This window comes from Bufo bufo, chromosome 5, assembly GCF_905171765.1.
Source record: "Bufo bufo chromosome 5, aBufBuf1.1, whole genome shotgun sequence".
Taxonomy (NCBI): Eukaryota; Metazoa; Chordata; class Amphibia; order Anura; family Bufonidae; genus Bufo; species Bufo bufo.
The window spans coordinates 3,334,085-3,361,273 of NC_053393.1; the positions used below are offsets into that span (position 1 = coordinate 3,334,085).

The 27,189-nt window shown below is 49.7% G+C and overlaps 1 protein-coding gene across 6 annotated transcripts in view; it reads left to right on the forward strand.

The window, feature by feature from the left end:
* MROH1 (maestro heat like repeat family member 1) overlaps positions 1-27,189 on the forward strand; it is an 82,813-nt gene that overhangs the window by 52,284 nt on the left and 3,340 nt on the right. For 5 of the 6 annotated variants that reach the window (XM_040433189.1, XM_040433190.1, XM_040433192.1 and 2 more), the window contains 14 exons: positions 2,340-2,475; positions 3,703-3,815; positions 4,560-4,712; positions 4,798-4,952; positions 5,066-5,231; positions 9,220-9,407; positions 21,937-22,074; positions 22,723-22,837; positions 25,693-25,839; positions 25,920-26,108; positions 26,243-26,398; positions 26,483-26,617; positions 26,828-26,930; positions 27,102-27,167. In XM_040433189.1, the coding sequence (XP_040289123.1) occupies positions 2,340-2,475; positions 3,703-3,815; positions 4,560-4,712; positions 4,798-4,952; positions 5,066-5,231; positions 9,220-9,407; positions 21,937-22,074; positions 22,723-22,837; positions 25,693-25,839; positions 25,920-26,108; positions 26,243-26,398; positions 26,483-26,617; positions 26,828-26,930; positions 27,102-27,167 (1,960 nt within the window). Of the gene's footprint in view, positions 1-2,339; positions 2,476-3,702; positions 3,816-4,559; positions 4,713-4,797; positions 4,953-5,065; positions 5,232-9,219; positions 9,408-21,936; positions 22,075-22,722; positions 22,838-25,692; positions 25,840-25,919; positions 26,109-26,242; positions 26,399-26,482; positions 26,649-26,707; positions 26,931-27,101; positions 27,168-27,189 lie in introns of those variants that run through there. The other variant, XM_040433194.1, reaches the window with a different exon arrangement.

A 27,189-nucleotide genomic window follows, 5' to 3' on the forward strand; every position in this document is an offset into this window, starting at 1 on the left:
GGATCTGCCGGTTGTGTCTCTGTATACCTCAGATCCTGCTCCTCTGTTCCTCCTCCTGCCAGTGGATCTGCCGGTTGTGTCTCTGTATACCTCAGATCCTGCTCCTCTGTTCCTCCTCCTGCCGGTTGTCTCTGTATACCTCAGATCCTGCTCCTCTGTTCCTCCTCCTGCCGGTTGTGTCTCTGTATACCTCAGATCCTGCTCCTCTGTTCCTCCTCCTGCCGGTTGTGTCTCTGTATACCTCAGATCCTGCTCCTCTGTTCCTCCTCCTGCCGGTTGTGTCTCTGTATACCTCAGATCCTGCTCCTCTGTTCCTCCTCCTGCCGGTTGTGTCTCTGTATACCTCAGATCCTGCTCCTCTGTTCCTCCTCCTGCCGGTTGTGTCTCTGTATACCTCAGATCCTGCTCCTCTGTTCCTCCTCCTGCCGGTTGTGTCTCTGTATACCTCAGATCCTGCTCCTCTGTTCCTCCTCCTGCCGGTTGTGTCTCTGTATACCTCAGATCCTGCTCCTCTGTTCCTCCTCCTGCCGGTTGTGTCTCTGTATACCTCAGATCCTGCTCCTCTGTTCCTCCTCCTGCCGGTTGTGTCTCTGTATACCTCAGATCCTGCTCCTCTGTTCCTCCTCCTGCCGGTTGTGTCTCTGTATACCTCAGATCCTGCTCCTCTGTTCCTCCTCCTGCCGGTTGTGTCTCTGTATACCTCAGATCCTGCTCCTCTGTTCCTCCTCCTGCCGGTTGTGTCTCTGTATACCTCAGATCCTGCTCCTCTGTTCCTCCTCCTGCCGGTTGTGTCTCTGTATACCTCAGATCCTGCTCCTCTGTTCCTCCTCCTGCCGGTTGTGTCTCTGTATACCTCAGATCCTGCTCCTCTGTTCCTCCTCCTGCCGGTTGTGTCTCTGTATACCTCAGATCCTGCTCCTCTGTTCCTCCTCCTGCCGGTTGTGTCTCTGTATACCTCAGATCCTGCTCCTCTGTTCCTCCTCCTGCCGGTTGTGTCTCTGTATACCTCAGATCCTGCTCCTCTGTTCCTCCTCCTGCCGGTTGTGTCTCTGTATACCTCAGATCCTGCTCCTCTGTTCCTCCTCCTGCCGGTTGTGTCTCTGTATACCTCAGATCCTGCTCCTCTGTTCCTCCTCCTGCCGGTTGTGTCTCTGTATACCTCAGATCCTGCTCCTCTGTTCCTCCTCCTGCCGGTTGTGTCTCTGTATACCTCAGATCCTGCTCCTCTGTTCCTCCTCCTGCCGGTTGTGTCTCTGTATACCTCAGATCCTGCTCCTCTGTTCCTCCTCCTGCCGGTTGTGTCTCTGTATACCTCAGATCCTGCTCCTCTGTTCCTCCTCCTGCCGGTTGTGTCTCTGTATACCTCAGATCCTGCTCCTCTGTTCCTCCTCCTGCCGGTTGTGTCTCTGTATACCTCAGATCCTGCTCCTCTGTTCCTCCTCCTGCCGGTTGTGTCTCTGTATACCTCAGATCCTGCTCCTCTGTTCCTCCTCCTGCCGGTTGTGTCTCTGTATACCTCAGATCCTGCTCCTCTGTTCCTCCTCCTGCCGGTTGTGTCTCTGTATACCTCAGATCCTGCTCCTCTGTTCCTCCTCCTGCCGGTTGTGTCTCTGTATACCTCAGATCCTGCTCCTCTGTTCCTCCTCCTGCCGGTTGTGTCTCTGTATACCTCAGATCCTGCTCCTCTGTTCCTCCTCCTGCCGGTTGTGTCTCTGTATACCTCAGATCCTGCTCCTCTGTTCCTCCTCCTGCCGGTTGTGTCTCTGTATACCTCAGATCCTGCTCCTCTGTTCCTCCTCCTGCCGGTTGTGTCTCTGTATACCTCAGATCCTGCTCCTCTGTTCCTCCTCCTGCCGGTTGTGTCTCTGTATACCTCAGATCCTGCTCCTCTGTTCCTCCTCCTGCCGGTTGTGTCTCTGTATACCTCAGATCCTGCTCCTCTGTTCCTCCTCCTGCCGGTTGTGTCTCTGTATACCTCAGATCCTGCTCCTCTGTTCCTCCTCCTGCCGGTTGTGTCTCTGTATACCTCAGATCCTGCTCCTCTGTTCCTCCTCCTGCCGGTTGTGTCTCTGTATACCTCAGATCCTGCTCCTCTGTTCCTCCTCCTGCCGGTTGTGTCTCTGTATACCTCAGATCCTGCTCCTCTGTTCCTCCTCCTGCCAGTGGATCAGCCGGTTGTGTCTCTGTATACCTGAGAATATGATTTTTGGATTGGGGGGGGGGGGGGTGCTCTGATTGCAGCTTGTGTTGTAGTTGTACAGAGCTCTTGGTAATGCCACTGATTGTGGGGATGTTTGGGGTTGTAGTTTTCTTGTGCTGACGTTCTTCTTTGCTTGCAGTGTGTGATGACCTTCCATAACCTGGGGCTTCTGATCGGTAGGTTGTCCCCTCGCTGCTCGGACTCTCTCGCCTCCATACGGCAGCACACCCTGGACTGCATCTACTACCTGCTGTACATCCAGCTGCGCTATGAAGGTGAGCGCCGCCGCACTGATCCCCCTCCTCCCTGCTGCCTCCGCACTGATCCCCCCTCCTCCCTGCTGCCGCCGCACTGATCCCCCTCCTCCTCCCTGCTGCCGCCGCACTGATCCCCCTCCTCCTCCCTGCTGCCGCCGCACTGATCCCCCTCCTCCCTGCTGCCGCCGCACTGATCCCCCTCCTCCCTGCTGCCGCCGCACTGATCCCCCTCCTCCCTGCTGCCGCCGCACTGTTCCCCCTCCTCCCCGCTGCCGCCGCACTGTTCCCCCTCCTCCCCGCTGCCGCCGCACTGATCCCCCTCCTCCCCGCTGCCGCCGCACTGATCCCCCTCCTCCCCGCTGCCGCCGCACTGACCCCCCTTCTCCCCGCTGCCGCCGCACTGACCCCCCTTCTCCCCGCTGCCGCCGCACTGACCCCCCTTCTCCCCGCTGCAGCCGCACTGACCCCCCTTCTCCCCGCTGCCGCCGCACTGACCCCCCTTCTCCCCGCTGCCTCCGCCTTGATCCCCCTCCTCCCCGCTGCCTCCGCACTGATCCCCCTCCTCCCCGCTGCCTCCGCACTGATCCCCCTCCTCCCCGCTGCCTCCGCACTGATCCCCCTCCTCCCCGCTGCCTCCGCACTGATCCCCCCTTCTCCCCGCTGCCTCCGCACTGATCCCCCTCCTCCCCGCTGCCGCCGCACTGATCCCCCTCCTCCCCGCTGCCGCCGCACTGATCCCCCTCCTCCCCGCTGCCGCCGCACTGATCCCCCTCCTCCCCGCTGCCGCCGCACTGATCCCCCTCCTCCCCGCTGCCGCCGCACTGATCCCCCTTCTCCCCGCTGCCGCCGCACTGATCCCCCTCCTCCCCGCTGCCGCCGCACTGATCCCCCTCCTCCCCGCTGCCGCCGCACTGATCCCCCTCCTCCCCGCTGCCGCCGCACTGATCCCCCTCCTCCCCGCTGCCGCCGCACTGATCCCCCTCCTCCCCGCTGCCTCCGCACTGATCCCCCTCCTCCCCGCTGCCTCCGCACTGATCCCCCTCCTCCCCGCTGCCTCCGCACTGATCCCCCTCCTCCCCGCTGCCTCCGCACTGATCCCCCTCCTCCCCGCTGCCTCCGCACTGATCCCCCTCCTCCCCGCTGCATCTTGTATCTTTGGGTCTCTTCTTTTCCCCTGCTCCATCCCCTCTTCTGCAGATGCCATCTTGTATCTTTGGGTCACTTCTTTTCTCCTCGGACTTCCAGGTTTTGCTCCCGATCATAAAGATGAACAAGTAGAGAAGCTGCAGACTCTGCGGGGCGGCCTCCTGAACCCTGACTCCAGTGTCCTGTTCCACACTTGCTTTGACATCGCAATGGTAAGAATCTACTGCACCCAGCTGGGTCAGCAGAGTCGTCTCGTTATCATTAGAGGGCAGGGTCAGCAGAGTCATCTTGTTATCATTAGAGGGCAGGGTTAGCAGAGTCGTCTCGTTATCATTAGAGGGCAGGGTCAGCAGAGTCGTCTCGTTATCATTAGAGGGCAGGGTCAGCAGAGTCGTCTCGTTATCATTAGAGGGCAGGGTCAGCAGAGTCGTCTCGTTATCATTAGAGGGCAGGGTCAGCAGAGTTGTCTTGTTATATTTAGAGAGCGGGGTCAGCAGAGTCGTTTCGTTATCGATAAAGGGTGGGGTCAGTCATTTTGCTATCTTTATAGCACAGGGTCAGCAGAGTCGTCTCTATTAGAGGGTGGGGTCAGCAGAGTCGTCTCTATTAGAGGGTGGGGTCAGCAGAGTCGTCTCTATTAGAGGGTGGGGTCAGCAGTCGTCTCTTAGAGGGCAGAGTCAGCAGAGTCGTCTGGTTATTATAAGGGCAGGGTCAGCAGAGTCGTCTCGTTATCATTAGAGAGCAGAGTCGTCTGGTTATTATAAGGGCAGGGTCAGCAGAGTCGTCTCGTTATCATTAGAGGGCGGGGTCAGCAGAGTCGTCTCGTTCTCATTAGAGGGCAGGGTCAGCACAGGGAGGTGTCTCCGCCCTCAGGAAAGCTGTCACTGGGGGTGTTGAGCTCTCGGGCTCTGTGTCGGGAGAGGTTTGTCATGTCTGTGATGGATTTGCCTCCTCAGATCATCGGGAAGCGCCTCCCCCCTGAGCAGCTCACCAGCCTCCTCTTCATCACCTTCGAGGGGCTCTCCGATCCTGATGCTAATTGCTCCAGAGCGGCCAGTGTGATGATCAATTCTCTACTGAAGGATCGAGGAACCGTCTTGCTGTCTAAGGTGGGAGCAGTGCCCCCCTGAGCTCGCCCCACTCGGTCCAGGCCGGTGGGGGGGTCAGGCTGAGTCTGCACTTGTCTCTTCCCAGGTCCCAGAGATAATTCTTCGAGTTAAGGAACAACTGGAGGAGACCTCGGAGGAGCATGTGAGGAAGGCGGCGGTACAGACCATGTACATCCTGGCCACGCAGCATGTGAAGGCCGTGGTGTCTAGCTTACTGTCCAGTCCTGTGCCCTATGACAGGTAATGGCCGCCGTACCCCATCCGTGGTCTGTCCTCCACTGATCCCTCTTATACTACTCATTATCATTTCTGAGTACTACTACCCCCACTCTGCTCCTCCCTCTCTCTTGCAGTGATATGTGCACGCTGTGGGGGGCGCTGTCCTCTGATCCTCCGCTCACGTCTGAGGTACTGAATCTTCTTCTGGAGAAGATGACGGGTGACGTCCCCTACAAGGAGTGTAAGACGTCTTTGCTGAGCTCCGCCTCCAGTCGGGTGGCCACCCTCCTGCCTCTGACTGTAAGTAGATCACGTGACCCCGCCTGCGCTGCTGTATCCCGGGCCCCGGATTAGCAGTGCGGTATTTACAGTCATGCAGACCCCGCTACATGTGTTAAATATTCAGAAGGTGGTTCTGCACCCACTTTGTACACATCTTATATGTAGAGCGACATTGGCCTGGTCCCTGTCTCCTACTGCTCTGCCTGTGTCGGTCTGCACTGCTGTAATCGAATTGTATTCCATGTCCCCAGAAATCACAGGGTGCGCACAGGCTGCAGGGGGTCATGGGATGGGTGTATAACCCCAGTGGTGTTGCTGGGGCCAGTTGGGGTATAGGTCATCCTCGCCCCGGGGTCGGCGGTCCGGGACCAGTATTTCCATAGCATGGTTGCCCGCCCGCCCTCCCTGGCGCTCTCATCTGGCCTGCACAGGAGCTTTATTCCAGACGCGGCAGCTGTAAGACATCTTCATTTCCTCCTGGTGGGGGGAGGGGCGCGGGGGGAGTCTGGAGAGACGCTCTGCACCCGCTGCTTTCTCCCCCATTCCAGCTAATCCCTGTCTGTATACATATACCCCCTCACCCGTCCAGGTGCTCGCCTGCACCAGCCCTGAGGTCAGGACAGGGACGCAGACAGCGGGCCATGTGTCCGCATCACAGGGGGCGCTAATGGCCGCGTCTTTCCTGGCAGCAAGAATCATCTCTAGTAACTTATTATTTTTTAACCTGTTTTTATTGAGTTTTTAAAGTATAAAAAGGTCACGCCATAAAACGAACCCTCCCCGCACCCCAGCGAGCAGTCTCCACAGTGTCCCTCGGACTTTATGCCGTCCGGCTCCTAAAGATTGCCCCGACCCCGCCTTCCTCAGACACCCCCCCCCCCCACACCCCCCCCCCCCACCGATACCAGGTGAGTAGTCACTGCTGCGTGTTCGGGGAAGTAGGTCGAGTCCTGCTCCCACCCTCGGCAACCGGCAGATCCCGTACAGATCTGGAAGACCAACCGGCGGTGCTGGGAATCTCCAGAGTCTACGTAGACCCCCACAGGACCACGGCTTATATTTGATTGGCCTCCGGTTCCGTGCACCTAGGACATTGGCCATCAGATGGAACCCGCATCTTAAAGAGTAGCCCCTGCAACGCCGCACCAATAGATGGAGGAGGAGTACAGATTGCCACTGAGCTGAAGGCGGGGGCCCCACATCCACCTCCCATTTCTCCCTGAGTCCAAGTATCGGATCTCCCAGGCTTTTCACGAGAAGAACCCCATATACAAAAGAGATGAGCTTACAGGAGGCAGACGGGCTCACCACCGAGGCTTACAATGCTGATGTGGACTGTCGGTAGAGATTGGGCGTTGGACCGTGCGTGGCCCGTCGGTTGAGACGGGGTGTTGGACCCTGCTCGAGGGCAAGTAATTGTAGAAGATGGATGCATGGGTACAACTACCCCTATCAGTTGTGGGCAGAGGCAATCGCGGCATCCTCATACACCAGGTGCACATATCGAGGCCTCTGCTGCGCCCCTCCCGCGAACCCTTCGCACAGAGAGGTATCATGCATACAGGAGCGATTCCCACCGAATCGTATGCATGGAACGCGGGAGCTTACAAGCCTCTAGTGCACCTAACGGGGTGTGACTGGGTATAGGAGACGGTGTAATTAGCGGTGCTCACACTTGGTCCCACATGGGATAGGCGTTCCGGTACGCTACATTGCGCTGCCCGAGGCAACAACGCTGATTTGGACTAATTAATAAACCGTCCCGAAATGGTCCCAAATGTGTTGATGCTCCGTAAGGACTCCAAACATAAGCAAATCATCAGCATAGAAAGCCGCCCGCTCCCGTATTTAACCCCCGTGATTCTAGGCCAGTTCCGCATAATGGCGGCGAACGGTTCAATAGCCACCGCAAATGGGGACAGCGGACGCCCTGCCTAGACCGCGCTCCAGGTGAAAGCTGCTACCGCTTATTCTGGCCTTTTGGATTAACATACAATAGCTGGATGCACGCAACGTACTCCGGGCCGGACCCCGTTATCTTTAGGACGGCCCGCAGGGACCCCCGCTCTACACTGCCAAAGAAAGAAGCGGAGCCGCCTGGAGATGAGTCACCATCAACTTTGCTGGAATAAAGCCTGACTGATCCGGAAGTGATCGCCGCCGCCAACCTCAGCGCCAAAACCTTTGCTGAAATGTTTACATCCGAAGAGAGAAGACTCGGACGGGTATGAGCCTTAAAGGAGGGCGGGAACCAGATCTTCATATAACGCCATAGGCGGCCCGCCAGCGCCTTCATTACACATACTGCTCCCTGCCGCCTGCAATTCTTCCAAAGTAGAATAGTGAGTGCAGCTCTGGAGTAAAATACAGGATGTAACTCAGGATAAGTAATGTATGTACACAGTGACTGCACCAGCAGAATAGTGAGTGCAGCTCTGGAGTGTAATACAGGATGTAACTCAGGATCAGTACAGGATAAGTAATGTATGTACACAGTGACTGCACCAGCAGAATAGTGAGTGCAGCTCTGGAGTATAATACAGGATGTAACTCAGGATCAGTACAGGATAAGTAATGTATGTACACAGTGACTGCACCTGCAGAATAGTGAGTGCAGCTCTGGAGTATAATACAGGATGTAACTCAGGATCAGTACAGGATAAGTAATGTATGTACACAGTGACTGCACCAGCAGAATAGTGAGTGCAGCTCTGGAGTATAATACAGGATGTAACTCAGGATCAGTACAGGATAAGTAATGTGTATATACACAGTGACTGCACCAGCAGAATAGTGAGTGCAGCTCTGGAGTATAATACAGGATGTAACTCAGGTTCAGTACAGGATAAGTAATGTATGTGCACAGTGACTGCACCAGCAGAATAGTGAGTGCAGCTCTGGGGTATAATACAGGATGTAACTCAGGATCAGTACAGGATAAGTAATGTATGTGCACAGTGACTGCACCAGCAGAATAGTGAGTGCAGCTCTGGAGTATAATACAGGATGTAACTCAGGATCAGTACAGGATAAGTAATGTATGTACACAGTGACTGCACCAGCAGAATAGTGAGTGCAGCTCTGGGGTATAATACAGGATATAACTCAGGATCAGTACAGGATAAGTAATGTATGTGCACAGTGACTGAACCAGCAGAATAGTGAGTGCAGCTCTGGAGTATAACACAGGATGTAACTCAGGATCAGTACAGGATAAGTAATGTATGTACACAGTGACTGCACCAGCAGAATAGTGAGTGCAGCTCTGGAGTATAATACAGGATGTAACTCAGGATCAGTACAGGATAAGTAATGTATGTGCACAGTGACTGCACCAGCAGAATAGTGAGTGCAGCTCTGGAGTATAATACAGGATGTAACTCAGGATCAGTACAGGATAAGTAATGTATGTGCACAGTGACTGCACCAGCAGAATATTGAGTGCAGCTCTGGAGTATAATACAGGATGTAACTCAGGATTAGTACAGGATAAGTAATGCATGTACACAGTGACTGCACCAGCAGAATAGTGAGTGCAGCTCTGGAGGATAATACAGGATGTAACTGTGCGTCTTCTGGAATCCTTTTTTCTCCAGTGTCCCTACTCTTCTTGGTGGGCCGTTTGGGGTCATGTGTGGACTACTGATTGAGTGAGGTCCTGTCTTCAGCTATAGGTTGTGTGGCAGCAGAAGGGGTTAATGCGGGCGGTAAGTGGAGGGTCTTGCACACAGCTGTGAGTGGGAGTGAATCCTGTGAAACACGAGCCGGCAGTAAAGTGTTTATCCTGTCAGAGGAGTCCAGCTCGTCTTCTGCTGGTTCCGGAGGTCTCCTGTCGGGGCTTATCCCCCCCCTCTAACGCTGCGCCGGTCTCTGTGCGGGGTGTAAATTCCGGCAGCGTTGTCTGGACTCTGGGACGGCTGGTGACAGCCACCCAGCTTTCCTACAAGAGATGTCTGGGGTTATGAGAGAGTTGCCTCTGGTGCCTCACGCCTCTGTTCTCTTCCAGGCCACTTGTGCTCTCCGTGAGGTGCTGTCCCAGCCAAAGTCGTCCCCCGCTGTCCAGGAGCTCTACCCCCAGCTCTTTGTGGCACTGCTCCTGCAGGTCAGCTGTATGGTGGGCGTCCAGCTGCCCAAGAACCTCGGACCGACCAAAGACAGGAAGAGTCAGAGCAGCAGGAACCTGGACCCATGCAGGTATGGTGCCCACCGGCCCAGCTCCTTATGGCTGCCCATAGTCCAGAGGTTAGAGCGCTCCACCGAGGGGTTAATTCAAGACTCCTGCCTGGTACAGGCGATCAGCTGGGGGATGGGGTGTCACTCAATCTCCCCACACTCACCCCAAATATTCAGTGCACTGCAACACCCCTGTACATCCAGCGCTATGTACATCCAGTGCCCTTTACACACCCCTCCTCCATACATCTAGTGCCATGGGGGGTGTACAGGGCATCGGTATAACCCACTGTCCACCAGATGTGCACACAGTGGTGGGGGGCATAAACTTAATAGGGGCTGCACAGGTCACTCTGTGAATGTCTGTCATGGGGAGCTGCAGGAGGCGGCCACTTAATTTATTATTCCCATTTAGGGGGAATTCGCACAAATATTCACATTGCAGATTGGATGTGACCCATTCGTTTCAAGGGTATTGACAGAACACTGTGTAGAGCTGACATATTCCACACAGTACAGACATTCTCATCACTGATATATCACTGACATATTCCACAGCGCTGTACAGACATTCTCATCACTTATATATCACTGACATATTCCACAGCACTGTACAGACATTCTCATCACTTATATATCACTGACATATTCCACAGCGCTGTACAGACATTCCCATCACTTATATATCACTGACATACTCCACAGCGCTGTACAGACATTCTCATCACTTATATATCACTGACATATTCCACAGCGCTGTCCAGACATTCTCATCCCTTATATATCACTGACATATTCCACAGCTCTGTACAGACATTCCCATCACTTATATATCACTGACATATTCCACAGCGCTGTACAGACATTCTCATCACTGATATATCACTGACATATTCCACAGCACTGTACAGACATTCTCATCACTTATATATCACTGACATATTCCACAGAGCTGTACAGACATTCTCATCACTTATATATTACTGACATATTCCACAGCGCTGTACAGACATTCTCATCACTTATATATCACTGACATATTCCTGTACAGACATTCTCATCACTTATATATCACTGACATATTCCACAGCACTGTACAGACATTCTCATCACTTATATATCACTGACATATTCCACAGCGCTGTACAGACATTCTCATCACTTATATATCACTGACATATTCCACAGCGCTGTACAGACATTCTCATCACTTATATATCACTGACATATTCCACAGCGCTGTACAGACATTCTCATCACTTATATATCACTGACATATTCCACAGCGCTGTACAGACATTCTCATCACTTCCACATATTCCACAGCTCTGTACAGACATTCTCATCACTTATATATCACTGACATATTCCACAGCTCTGTACAGACATTCTCATCACTTATATATCACTGACATATTCCACAGCGCTGTACAGACATTCTCATCACTTATATATCACTGACATATTCCACAGCGCTGTACAGATATTCTCATCACTGATATATCACTGACATATTCCACAGCGCTGTACAGACATTCTCATCACTGATATATCACTGACATATTCCACAGCGCTGTACAGACATTCTCATCACTTATATATCACTGACATATTCCACAGCGCTGTACAGACATTCTCATCACTGATATATCACTGACATATTCCACAGCGCTGTACAGACATTCTCATCACTTATATATCACTGACATATTCCACAGCGCTGTACAGACATTCTCATCCCTTATATATCACTGACATAATCCACAGTGCTGTACAGACATTCCCATCACTTATATATCACTGACATATTCCACAGCGCTGTACAGACATTCCCATCACTTATATATCACTGACATATTCCACAGCGCTGTACAGACATTCTCATCTCTTATATATCACTGACATATTCCACAGCGCTGTACAGACATTCTCATCCCTTATATATCACTGACATATTCCACAGAGCTGTACAGACATTCTCATCCCTTATATATCACTGACATATTCCACAGCTCTGTACAGACATTCTCATCACTTATATATCACTGACATATTCCACAGCGCTGTCCAGACATTCTCATCACTTATATATCACTGACATATTCCACAGCGCTGTACAGACATTCCCATCCCTTATATATCACTGACATATTCCACAGCTCTGTACAGACATTCTCATCACTTATATATCACTGACATATTCCACAGCGCTGTACAGACATTCTCATCCCTTATATATCACTGACATATTCCACAGCGCTGTACAGACATTCTCATCCCTTATATTTCACTGACATATTCCACAGCGCTGTACAGACATTCTCATCACTTATATATCACTGACATATTCCACAGCGCTGTACAGACATTCTCATCCCTTATATATCACTGACATATTCCACAGAGCTGTACAGACATTCTCATCACTTATATATCACTGACATATTGCACAGCGCTGTACAGACATTCTCATCCCTTATATATCACTGACATATTGCACAGCGCTGTACAGACATTCTCATCCCTTATATATCACTGACATATTGCACAGCGCTGTACAGACATTCTCATCACTTATATATCACTGACATATTCCACAGCGCTGTACAGACATTCTCATCACTTATATATCACTGACATATTCCACAGCGCTGTACAGACATTCTCATCCCTTATATATCACTGACATATTCCACAGCGCTGTACAGACATTCTCATCCATCACTTATATATCACTGACATATTCCACAGCTCTGTACAGACATTCTCATCACTTATATATCACTGACATATTCCACAGCGCTGTACAGACATTCTCATCCCTTATATATCACTGACATATTCCACAGAGCTGTACAGACATTCTCATCACTTATATATCACTGACATATTCCACAGCGCTGTACAGACATTCTCATCCCTTATATATCACTGACATATTCCACAGCGCTGTACAGACTAGGGTTGTTGCGGGTATCGAAATTTCGATACCCAATCGATACTTTTGTCCCGGTATCGATACGATACCGGGATTTCCGTTTTTTCGATACTGGGCTGCGCTTCTGCGCAGTCTAGTATCTCTGAACATGAGCGCGCTGCTATCGGCGCGCTCATGTTCTCTCTCAGCAGCACGGGGAGAAGGAAGCTGTCCTCCCTCCCCCTGTGCTGCTGCCGCTGCCACCAATGAGAAGAGAGGGGCGGAGGAGGGGCGGCAATGAGAAGAGAGGGGCGGAGGAGGGGCGGCAATGAGAAGAGAGGGGGTGGAGGAGGGGCGGCAATGAGAAGAGAGGGGCGGGCGCACTGCGCCACCAATGATAGGATTACTATCGGAGCGATGGGAGGAGACATCAGCTTCACTAGTGGGCGTTCCTTTTCCCTGCGCTGCGATTGGACAGCGCTACAGCCAGGGAGAAGGAACGCCCACTAGTGAAGCTGATGTCTCCTCCCATCGCTCCGATAGTAATCAGCAGCATGTGGAGCAGGAGAGGAGACAGTAATGGGGCACTGCGGGCGAACGGAGCGGCGCCCAGGACTAAATGGTGAGTGCTGAGACATCGCTGGGCGCCGCTCTGTGTGGCCTAATAGTGAAAGTCTGGACTCATATACAGTAGTCAGTCTTTAACACATACAGGAGGCGGGTGCCGGCAGCAGAATCGCATTGCCGGCACCCTGCCCCTGACAGGGAGCTGCGATCAGCGGCAGTTAACTGCCGCTGATCTGCTAGTACCCGCCTCCTGTATAAAGGGGTAAAATCATTGGTGGTGCAGTGTGCCCCCCCCCCTCAATCCCCCCATCCCATTAAAATCATTGGTGGCACAGTGCGCCGGCCCCTCTCAACCCTCCAGTATTAAAATCATTGGTGGCAGTGGCCACAGGGACCTCTCCACTCCCCCTCATTGGTGGTGCAGTGGCAGCTTCTGATCGGAGCCCCAGCTGTGTAAGCCTGGGGCTCCGATCGGTTACCATGGCAGCCAGGACGCTACAGAAGCCCTGGTTGCCATGGTAACATCCCTGATGCTGTGTGCACAAAGCACAGAGCAGCAGGGACAGTGTGGAGTCCTATTCACCCTGATAGAGATCTATCAGGGTGAATAGGAAAAGGGATGAAAGATCCCAGGTTCTAGCCCCTAAGGGGGGAAATAGTTATTAAATAAAAAGTGAAAAAAAAAACACTAAAATATGAAGTATAAATCACCCCCCTTTTCCCAATTTCACTTATAAAATATATAAATAAACATATTACATCGCCACATCAGAAAAGTCCAAACTATTAAAATATAAAAAAAAAATCTAGGTGGTGAATGCCGGAACAGAAAAAATAAAATAAAAACTGCGCGATTCGCCATTTTTAAAAATGAGGAATGCACGTGGCTTTTTTTGTTTATTTTTTTCGCGTGGTATCGAATGGTATCGAGTATCGCAATACTTTTTCATGGTATCGAAACCGAATCAAAAATTTGGTATCGCAACAACTCTAGTACAGACATTCTCATCACTTATATATCACTGACATATTCCACAGTGCTGTACAGACATTCTCATCCCTTATATATCACTGACATATTCCACAGCACTGTACAGACATTCTCATCACTTGTATATCACTGACATATTCCACAGCCCTGTACAGACATTCTCATCCCTTATATATCACTGACATATTGCACAGCGCTGTACAGACATTCTCATCACTTATATTTCACTGACATATTCCACAGCGCTGTACAGACATTCTCATCACTTATATATAACTGACATATTCCACAGCGCTGTACAGACATTCTCATCCCTTATATATCACTGACATAGTACACAGCGCTGTACAGACATTCCCATCACTTATATATCACTGACATATTCTACAGCGCTGTACAGACATTCTCATCACTTATATATCACTGACATATTCCACAGCGCTGTACAGACCTTCTCATCACTTATATATCACTGACATATTCCACAGCGCTGTACAGACATTCTCATCACTTATATATCACTGACATATTCCTGTACAGACATTCTCATCCCTTATATATCACTGACATATTCCACAGCGCTGTACAGACATTCTCATCACTTATATATCACTGACATATTCCACAGCGCTGTACAGACATTCTCATCACTGATATATCACTGACATATTCCACAGCGCTGTACAGACATTCTCATCACTGATATATCACTGACATATTCCACAGCGCTGTACAGACATTCTCATCACTGATATATCACTGACATATTCCACAGCGCTGTACAGACATTCTCATCCCTTATATATCACTGACATAATCCACAGTGCTGTACAGACATTCCCATCACTTATATATCACTGACATATTCCACAGCGCTGTACAGACATTCTCATCCCTTATATATCACTGACATATTCCACAGCGCTGTACAGACATTCTCATCCCTTATATTTCACTGACATATTCCACAGCGCTGTACAGACATTCTCATCACTTATATATCACTGACATATTCCACAGCGCTGTACAGACATTCTCATCCCTTATATATCACTGACATATTCCACAGAGCTGTACAGACATTCTCATCACTTATATATCACTGACATATTGCACAGCGCTGTACAGACATTCTCATCCCTTATATATCACTGACATATTGCACAGCGCTGTACAGACATTCTCATCCCTTATATTTCACTGACATATTCCACAGCGCTGTACAGACATTCTCATCCCTTATATATCACTGACATATTCCACAGCGCTGTACAGACATTCTCATCCCTTATATATCACTGACATATTCCACAGCGCTGTACAGACATTCTCATCACTTGTATATCACTGACATATTCCACAGCCCTGTACAGACATTCTCATCCCTTATATATCACTGACATATTGCACAGCGCTGTACAGACATTCTCATCACTTATATTTCACTGACATATTCCACAGCGCTGTACAGACATTCTCATCACTTATATATAACTGACATATTCCACAGCGCTGTACAGACATTCTCATCCCTTATATATCACTGACATAGTACACAGCGCTGTACAGACATTCCCATCACTTATATATCACTGACATATTCTACAGCGCTGTACAGACATTCTCATCACTTATATATCACTGACATATTCCACAGCGCTGTACAGACCTTCTCATCACTTATATATCACTGACATATTCCACAGCGCTGTACAGACATTCTCATCACTTATATATCACTGACATATTCCTGTACAGACATTCTCATCCCTTATATATCACTGACATATTCCACAGCGCTGTACAGACATTCTCATCACTTATATATCACTGACATATTCCACAGCGCTGTACAGACATTCTCATCACTGATATATCACTGACATATTCCACAGCGCTGTACAGACATTCTCATCACTGATATATCACTGACATATTCCACAGCGCTGTACAGACATTCTCATCACTGATATATCACTGACATATTCCACAGCGCTGTACAGACATTCTCATCCCTTATATATCACTGACATAATCCACAGTGCTGTACAGACATTCCCATCACTTATATATCACTGACATATTCCACAGCGCTGTACAGACATTCTCATCCCTTATATATCACTGACATATTCCACAGCGCTGTACAGACATTCTCATCCCTTATATTTCACTGACATATTCCACAGCGCTGTACAGACATTCTCATCACTTATATATCACTGACATATTCCACAGCGCTGTACAGACATTCTCATCCCTTATATATCACTGACATATTCCACAGAGCTGTACAGACATTCTCATCACTTATATATCACTGACATATTGCACAGCGCTGTACAGACATTCTCATCCCTTATATATCACTGACATATTGCACAGCGCTGTACAGACATTCTCATCCCTTATATTTCACTGACATATTCCACAGCGCTGTACAGACATTCTCATCCCTTATATATCACTGACATATTCCACAGAGCTGTACAGACATTCTCATCCCTTATATATCACTGACATATTCCACAGAGCTGTACAGACATTCTCATCACTTATATATCACTGACATATTGCACAGCGCTGTACAGACATTCTCATCCCTTATATATCACTGACATATTGCACAGCGCTGTACAGACATTCTCATCCCTTATATTTCACTGACATATTCCACAGCGCTGTACAGACATTCTCATCACTTATATATCACTGACATATTCCACAGCGCTGTACAGACATTCTCATCCCTTATATATCACTGACATATTCCACAGCGCTGTACAGACATTCTCATCCCTTATATATCACTGACATATTCCACAGCGCTGTACAGACATTCTCATCCCTTATATTTCACTGACATATTCCACAGCGCTGTACAGACATTCTCATCACTTATATATCACTGACATATTGCACAGCGCTGTACAGACATTCTCATCCCTTATATATCACTGACATATTGCACAGCGCTGTACAGACATTCTCATCCCTTATATTTCACTGACATATTCCACAGAGCTGTACAGACATTCTCATCACTTATATATCACTGACATATTGCACAGCGCTGTACAGACATTCTCATCCCTTATATATCACTGACATATTGCACAGCGCTGTACAGACATTCTCATCACTTATATATCACTGACATATTCCACAGCGCTGTACAGACATTCTCATCCCTTATATATCACTGACATATTCCACAGCGCTGTACAGACATTCTCATCCCTTATATATCACTGACATATTCCACAGCGCTGTACAGACATTCTCATCCATCACTTATATATCACTGACATATTCCACAGCTCTGTACAGACATTCTCATCACTTATATATCACTGACATATTCCACAGCGCTGTACAGACATTCTCATCCCTTATATTTCACTGACATATTCCACAGCGCTGTACAGACATTCTCATCACTTATATATCACTGACATATTCCACAGCGCTGTACAGACATTCTCATCCCTTATATATCACTGACATATTCCACAGCGCTGTACAGACTAGGGTTGTTGCGGGTATCGAAATTTCGATACCCAATCGATACTTTTGTCCCGGTATCGATACGATACCGGGATTTCCGTTTTTTCGATACTGGGCTGCGCTTCTGCGCAGTCTAGTATCTCTGAACATGAGCGCGCTGCTATCGGCGCGCTCATGTTCTCTCTCAGCAGCACGGGGAGAAGGAAGCTGTCCTCCCTCCCCCTGTGCTGCTGCCGCTGCCACCAATGAGAAGAGAGGGGCGGAGGAGGGGCGGCAATGAGAAGAGAGGGGCGGAGGAGGGGCGGCAATGAGAAGAGAGGGGGTGGAGGAGGGGCGGCAATGAGAAGAGAGGGGCGGGCGCACTGCGCCACCAATGATAGGATTACTATCGGAGCGATGGGAGGAGACATCAGCTTCACTAGTGGGCGTTCCTTTTCCCTGCGCTGCGATTGGACAGCGCTACAGCCAGGGAGAAGGAACGCCCACTAGTGAAGCTGATGTCTCCTCCCATCGCTCCGATAGTAATCAGCAGCATGTGGAGCAGGAGAGGAGACAGTAATGGTGCACTGCGGGCGAACGGAGCGGCGCCCAGGACTAAATGGTGAGTGCTGAGACATCGCTGGGCGCCGCTCTGTGTGGCCTAATAGTGAAAGTCTGGACTCATATACAGTAGTCAGTCTTTAACACATACAGGAGGCGGGTGCCGGCAGCAGAATCGCATTGCCGGCACCCTGCCCCTGACAGGGAGCTGCGATCAGCGGCAGTTAACTGCCGCTGATCTGCTAGTACCCGCCTCCTGTATAAAGGGGTAAAATCATTGGTGGTGCAGTGTGCCCCCCCCCTCAATCCCCCCATCCCATTAAAATCATTGGTGGCACAGTGCGCCGGCCCCTCTCAACCCTCCAGTATTAAAATCATTGGTGGCAGTGGCCACAGGGACCTCTCCACTCCCCCTCATTGGTGGTGCAGTGGCAGCTTCTGATCGGAGCCCCAGCTGTGTAAGCCTGGGGCTCCGATCGGTTACCATGGCAGCCAGGACGCTACAGAAGCCCTGGTTGCCATGGTAACATCCCTGATGCTGTGTGCACAAAGCACAGAGCAGCAGGGACAGTGTGGAGTCCTATTCACCCTGATAGAGATCTATCAGGGTGAATAGGAAAAGGGATGAAAGATCCCAGGTTCTAGCCCCTAAGGGGGGAAATAGTTATTAAATAAAAAGTGAAAAAAAAAACACTAAAATATGAAGTATAAATCACCCCCCTTTTCCCAATTTCACTTATAAAATATATAAATAAACATATTACATCGCCACATCAGAAAAGTCCAAACTATTAAAATATTAAAAAAAAATCTAGGTGGTGAATGCCGGAACAGAAAAAATAAAATAAAAACTGCGCGATTCGCCATTTTTAAAAATGAGGAATGCACGTGGCTTTTTTTGTTTATTTTTTTCGCGTGGTATCGAATGGTATCGAGTATCGCAATACTTTTTCATGGTATCGAAACCGAATCAAAAATTTGGTATCGCAACAACTCTAGTACAGACATTCTCATCACTTATATATCACTGACATATTCCACAGTGCTGTACAGACATTCTCATCCCTTATATATCACTGACATATTCCACAGCACTGTACAGACATTCTCATCACTTGTATATCACTGACATATTCCACAGCCCTGTACAGACATTCTCATCCCTTATATATCACTGACATATTGCACAGCGCTGTACAGACATTCTCATCACTTATATTTCACTGACATATTCCACAGCGCTGTACAGACATTCTCATCACTTATATATCACTGACATATTCCACAGCGCTGTACAGACATTCTCATCCCTTATATATCACTGACATAGTACACAGCGCTGTACAGACATTCCCATCACTTATATATCACTGACATATTCTACAGCGCTGTACAGACATTCTCATCACTTATATATCACTGACATATTCCACAGCGCTGTACAGACCTTCTCATCACTTATATATCACTGACATATTCCACAGCGCTGTACAGACATTCTCATCACTTATATATCACTGACATATTCCTGTACAGACATTCTCATCCCTTATATATCACTGACATATTCCACAGCGCTGTACAGACATTCTCATCACTTATATATCACTGACATATTCCACAGCGCTGTACAGACATTCTCATCACTTATATATCACTGACATATTCCACAGCGCTGTACAGACATTCTCATCCCTTATATATCACTGACATATTCCACAGCGCTGTACAGACATTCTCATCACTTATATATCACTGACATATTCCACAGCGCTGTACAGACATTCTCATCCCTTATATATCACTGACATATTCCACAGCGCTGTACAGACATTCCCATCACTTATATATCACTGACATATTCCACAGCGCTGTACAGACATTCTCATCACTTATATATCACTGACATATTCCTGTACAGACATTCTCATCCCTTATATATCACTGACATATTCCACAGCGCTGTACAGACATTCTCATCACTTATATATCACTGACATATTCCACAGCGCTGTACAGACATTCTCATCACTTATATATCACTGACATATTCCACAGCGCTGTACAGACATTCTCATCACTTATATATCACTGACATATTCCACAGCGCTGTACAGACATTCTCATCACTTATTTATCACTGACATATTCCACAGATCTGTACAGACATTCTCATCACTTATATATCACTGACATATTCCACAGCGCTGTACAGACATTCTCATCACTTATATATCACTGACATATTCCACAGCGCTGTACAGACCTTCTCATCACTTATATATCACTGACATATTCCACAGCGCTGTACAGACATTCTCATCACTTATATATCACTGACATATTCCTGTACAGACATTCTCATCCCTTATATATCACTGACATATTCCACAGCGCTGTACAGACATTCTCATCACTTATATATCACTGACATATTCCACAGCGCTGTACAGACATTCTCATCACTTATATATCACTGACATATTCCACAGCGCTGTACAGACATTCTCATCCCTTATATATCACTGACATATTCCACAGCGCTGTACAGACATTCTCATCACTTATATATCACTGACATATTCCACAGCGCTGTACAGACATTCTCATCCCTTATATATCACTGACATATTCCACAGCGCTGTACAGACATTCCCATCACTTATATATCACTGACATATTCCACAGCGCTGTACAGACATTCTCATCACTTATATATCACTGACATATTCCTGTACAGACATTCTCATCCCTTATATATCACTGACATATTCCACAGCGCTGTACAGACATTCTCATCACTTATATATCACTGACATATTCCACAGCGCTGTACAGACATTCTCATCACTTATATATCACAGACATATTCCACAGCGCTGTACAGACATTCTCATCACTTATATATCACTGACATATTCCACAGCGCTGTACAGACATTCTCATCACTTATATATCACTGACATATTCCACAGCGCTGTACAGACATTCTCATCACTTATATATCACTGACATATTCCACAGATCTGTACAGACATTCTCATCACTATATATCACTGACATATTCCACAGCGCTGTACAGACATTCTCATCACTTATATATCACTGACATATTCCACAGATCTGTACAGACATTCTCATCACTTATATATCACAGACATATTCCACAGCGCTGTACAGACATTCTCATCACTTATATATCACTGACATATTCCACAGCGCTGTACAGACATTCCCATCACTTATATATCACTGACATATTCCACAGCGCTGTACAGACATTCTCATCACTTATATATCACTGATATATTCCACAGCGCTGTACAGACATTCTCATCCATCACTTATATATCACTGATATATTCCACAGCGCTGTACAGACATTCTCATTCCTTATATATCACTGACATATTCCACAGCGCTGTACAGACATTCCCATAACTTATATATCACTGACATATTCCACAGCGCTGTACAGACATTCTCATCACTTATATATCACTGACATATTCCACAGCGCTGTACAGACATTCTCATCACTTATATATCACTGACATATTCCACAGCACTGTACAGACATTCTCATCACTTATATAGAGCTGAGGCGTGTGGGAGGAAACCTACGCAAACAAGGTTAGAACATGCAAACCCCATGCAGATGGTGACCTTTTTTGGTCAGATTTGAACCTAGGACCCCAGCGCTGCAAGCGAGTAGTCCTCACCACTGGGCCACCACCCTGCTATCTCCAGATATACCAGGATATTGGGGTAATGACAGACTGCAGAGACTCCCACCATCCCTGAGAGCGGGGTGTCACTGTGGACTCTATACAGGAGGCAGGGAAATCCGTAGTGTCTGCCATGGTGGTTGTCATCCAGACACAGATATATGTAACTAGGAATGTCTGTAAGATGTTGAGGTCTCCTCTCAGGACGTGTCCCCTTTATTTTACCATTGGCTTTGTGTCTCTAATTTCGTGACCCCCCGGCCGCCCGCTCCCCCACTGATCCATGTTCTCTTCTCCCAGCTCTGCGGTGGAGGCTCTGTACTTCATGCTGGTTCAGGGAGGCAGCGAGGCTGTAGCTCTGAGTGTGGCAGCTGATGGAGGCTGGGAGAAGATGAAAAAGGAGGAGACTCATCACATGGGAGTGACATCACTGAGCAGGTGAGGGAGCCCCACACACACCACCCCGTTATCCTCCACCAGCAGCAGGTAAGGAACCCCCCCCTCCCCAATCGGTCACCCTGTTATCTCCACATTGGTCAACTCGTTATCCTTCACCAGCAGCAGGTAAGGAACACCCACACACACACGCACACCAGTCACCCTGTTATCCTCTGCCAGCAGCAGGTAAGGAACACCCACCCCCACCGGTCACCCTGTTTATCCTCTGCCAGCAGCAGGTAAGGAACACCCACACACACACGCACACCGGTCACCCTGTTATCCTCTGCCAGCAGCAGGTAAGGAACACCCACACACACACGCACACCGGTCACCCTGTTATCCTCTGCCAGCAGCAGGTAAGGAACACCCACACACACACGCACACCGGTCACCCTGTTATCCTCTGCCAGCAGCAGGTAAGGAACACCCACCCCCACCGGTCACCCTGTTATCCTCCACCAGTGGCAGGTAAGGACCCCCCCCACACACACACGCACACCGGTCACCTTGTTATCCCCGTTGGAGTGTGGCAGCGGGCTGTGCATGTCTTCTCTGCTGACGACACCCTCCTTACCCCCCCCCCCCCCCCCTTCCCCAATGTATTATTAAGCCACCATTATTCTAAACCCCCTTCTCTTCCCGCAGCTCCATGGTGCGATACGCCGGACCCAAACTACCAGACATCATAAAGAAACTGCAGTCCGCTCAGAGCAGTGCGTATGAAAGCCAGCGGGTCACTGCCACCGCCTTCCTCGCCCAGGTTAGGAGACATCTACACCCGGTTTACTTCAGGAGACAATTTTAGGTTACATCTGCTCAGTGAGGACCCATGCACTATGTATGGTGCCCCCTCATCATGTATGGGCATCATGACTTGGCACGTGCTGGTTGGATGTGGTCTCTTGAGTCAGAGTTTGGTGTGTGCGGGCTGAATTTGGTCTCTTGGGTCAGAGCTTGGCACGTGTTGGTTGGATGTGGTGTCTTGGGTCAGAGCTTGGAGTGTGCTGGTTCTGTTTGGTCTCTTGGGTCGGGGCTTCGCTTGTGCTGGCTGGATTTGGTCTCTTGGCTCACTGCTTGGCGTCTACTGGTTGGATGTGGTCTCTTGGGTCGGAGCTTGGCGTCTACTGGTTGGATGTGGTCTCTTGGGTCGGAGCTTGGCATCTACTGGTTGGATGTGGTGTCCTGGGTCAGAGCTTGGAGTGTGCTTGTTCTGTTTGGTCTCTTGGATCGGGGCTTGGCTTGTGCTGGTTGAATGTGGTCTCTTGGTTCAGGGCTTGGCGTGTGCTGGCTTGATTTTGGTCTCTTAGGTCAGAGCTTGGCACATGTTGGTTGGATGTGGTGTCCTGGGTCAGAGCTTGGAGTGTACTGGTTCTGTTTGGGCTCTTGGGTCGGTGCTTGGCGTCTACTGGTTGGATGTGGTGTCTTGGGTCAGAGCTTGGCATGTGCTGGTTCTGTTTGGTCTCTTGGGTCACGGCTTGGCATGTGCTGGCTGGATTTGGTCTCTTGGGAGTCATGGCTTGGTGTGTGCTGGTTCTTTGTGATCTTTGGTCATGGCTTGGTGTGTGCTGGTTCTTTGTGCTCTCTTTGGTCATGGCTTGGTGTGTGCTGGTTTTTTGTGATCTATTTGGTCATGGCTTGGTGTGTGCTGGTTCTTTGTGCTCTCTTTGGTCATGGCTTGGTGTGTGCTGGTTCTTTATGATCTCTTTGGTCATGGCTTGGTGTGTGCTGGTTCTTTGTGATCTTTGGTCAGGGCTTGGTGTGTGCTGGTTCTTTATGATCTCTTTGGTCATGGCTTGGTGTGTGCTGGTTCTTTGTGATCTATTTGGTCAGGGCTTGGCATGTGCTGGTTCTGTTTGGTCTCTTGGGTCACGGCTTGGCATGTGCTGGCTGGATTTGGTCTCTTGGGGGTCATGGCTTGGTGTGTGCTGGTTCCTTGTGATCTTTGGTCAGGGCTCGGTGTGTGCTGGTTGTATGCAGCTTGCTGTGTCTCAGGTCTGTGAGGGACACATTGGAGAGGTGATGGAGTCTGGCATTGTATACAGGTTTATACAGCAGCACGTATGGAGCCGTGTCCCCGTCCTCTGTAATTTTCACCGCAGTCTGGAAGTTTCCAGCATAACAAATGTCTTGCATCACCGCTGAGCGAGGGTCTGGCAGGACGTCCAGGGTTATGGAAAAATCCATCATCTGCTCCTCAGCTCTCCCTGGACTGTGATTCGGCCACTGCTCCTGCATCCTGGAAGCTGAGCCTGTAACACGAGCAGCTGAGGCAGCTCTGTGGTGGAGGAGCGAGCCGGCCTGGCACCTCGCCTCATCTATCATTCATACTAAAGATGTTAAATAAAAGGTGCGAGACACAAGCGCTCCCCCTGGGATGACGTGGTGCAGCGTGGACGTCTGCTTGTTGTGCTTCACACCTCACCACGATCAGAATGGACAATAAGGGACACGTAAAACCTGGGCTAATAACATACGACACAATCCCGGCACAGCTGCATGGAGGAGGCACCAGATTGTATCCAGGTCATGGATGTGCTCTGGATAGGATGAGGCTTTTACCTGCCGCTGATGTCTGGGTGTCAATAATTGGGGTGTTACAACCTCGTGTAGAGGAGAGTAGTCCGCCAGCGGCAGGAGGGGAGAACCTTCTGCACTGCAGCCTGTGTGTTTCATAGTGTCTGTCCTGTGTATGACGTGTCTCATGGTGACCCTCCTGCGTGTCACGTGTCTCATGGTGTCCCTCCTGTGTGTGTCATGTGTCTCATGCTGTCCCTCCTGTGTGTGTCACGTGGCCTCTTGCTGTCCCTCCTGTGTGTGTCACGTGGCCTCTTGCTGTCCCTCCTGTGTGTGTCACGTGTCCTCATGCTGTCCCTCCTGTGTGTGTCACGTGTCCTCATGCTGTCCCTCCTGTGTGTGTCATGTCTCATGCTGTCCCTCCTGTGTGTGTCACGTGGCCTCTTGCTGTCCCTCCTGTGTGTGTCACGTGTCCTCATGCTGTCCCTCCTGTGTGTGTCACGTGTCCTCATGCTGTCCCTCCTGTGTGTGTGTCACGTGTCCTCATGCTGTCCCTCCTGTGTGTGTGTCACGTGTCCTCATGCTGTCCCTCCTGTGTGTGTGTGACACGTGTCCTCATGGTGTCTCTCCTGTGTGTGACACGTGTCTCTCCTGTGTGTGTGACACGTGTCTCTCCGGTGTGTGTGACACGTGTCTCTCCTGTGTGTGTGACACGTGTCTCTCCTGTGTGTGTGACACGTGTCTCTCCTGTGTGTGTGACACGTGTCTCTCCTGTGTGTGTGACACGTGTCTCTCCTGTGTGTGTGTGTGACACGTGTCTCTCCTGTGTGTGTGTGTGACACGTGTCTCTCCTGTGTGTGTGTGTGACACGTGTCTCTCCTGTGTGTGTGTGTGACACGTGTCTCTCCTGTGTGTGTGTGACACGTGTCTCTCCTGTGTGTGTGTGACACGTGTCTCTCCTGTGTGTGTGTGTGACACGTGTCTCTCCTGTGTGTGTGTGACACGTGTCTCTCCTGTGTGTGGGTGACACGTGTCTCTCCTGTGTGTGGGTGACACGTGTCTCTCCTGTGTGTGGGTGACACGTGTCTCTCCTGTGTGCAGCTCCTGCAGAGTAGTGAGCTCAGTGACCTCATCTTTCTGGAGCCCCTGATGGACAGCATGACCAGCCGACTGAAGGACAGCAGTGTCACCGTGCGCATGCTTGCCATCCGTGGCTTGGGGAACATTGCAAGTGGACATCCTGAGAAGGTGAAGACCCTGTGGTCCAGGGGGAGGGTGGAGGGGGGGAGTAGTGGTAATTCTTACTCTATGTATCCACTTTATTACAGGTACGAAAACATGGATCCCACCTGCTAACTGCCATGATGAACGCCATGGATGACCGAGAAGACCCTGACCATATAGTGACCCAGGAGGCCATGTCCAACATGTCTCTTCTGCTACCTCATGTGCAAGAGAAAGACATGCACTCTCTTCTCGTTCACACCGCCATCCGCATCAGACCCTTCTTCGACCACGTGAGTAACAGGCGGCCAGATGCGCTGCCGTAGTATGAGTACGGTTACTGGGGCCTATAGTGTCTGTGGCGCCCATGTTTGCTTCGCCTGTGTGGTTATTGTGGCCCAGCTTCACGGCTTTGGCTGTCTTTTAGGAGAGGGAAGAATTGCGCACATCGTCCATTATCCTGTTTGGCAATCTCACGAAGTTCAGCTCCGGTGGCGGGGAAGAGACGCTGTTCGAGCAGATCCTGAACGGTTTAGTGACGTTACTCCTACATCTGCAAGATCCAAAACCAGATGTGGTTAAGGTGAACATGGCGCAACGTTGAGGGAGGGGCCACCCGTTCTCCACCATGTTGTCATCTACACGTGTCTGTTCTCCTGTGTTGCAGGCCTGTAAGTTTGCTCTGCAGATGTGCGCCCCAAGTCTGAACAACCAGGGTCTGGCGGACATGTTCACCTCGCATCTGCACCCCGACAGAGGACTGCACTATGGGGAGTTCATAAACATCGTCTGCAAAAACCTGGTGAGGCGCGTGCCAGTGAGCGCACAGAGATGAAATGTGGAGGATGTACACGCATGGTCTTGTGGGGGAAAGAGGGAGGGATTTTTCGGGGGCAATGTCTCAGGTCCGAGGAGTGTCAGTGAAGGCGGAATGCTCTGCAGATAATGGGAGTGATCTACTAGCTGGACTCTCAGGAGTGCACTGTGTGACATTAACCTGTCTGTTTTCCAGCTGCAGGGCTATCCTGACATGGTCCCTCGTCTCATCCAGACCAACATCTCCTACTTCAAGAGCATCTGGTCGGATCTACGGGCAGCCGCCCCGTTATTCATCGGTATCTTATTTTGTTATATAAAGGGGTCAGCTCCACCCACTGCAGGGCCACGCAGGTGGAAACGAGATTGCCCCCTCCCACTGCTGCAGGGCGACGCAGGCATAAACCAGAGACTGCCCCCTCCCACTGCAGGGTGACATGAATTTTATGTATGGTGTTTTGTCTCTGCAGGGTTCTTGGTGTTGCACATGCAGCCGGATCAGTGCAGAATGGTCGATTTAGATCATCTGGTGACATGTAAGTTCCTGTCAGGTGGATG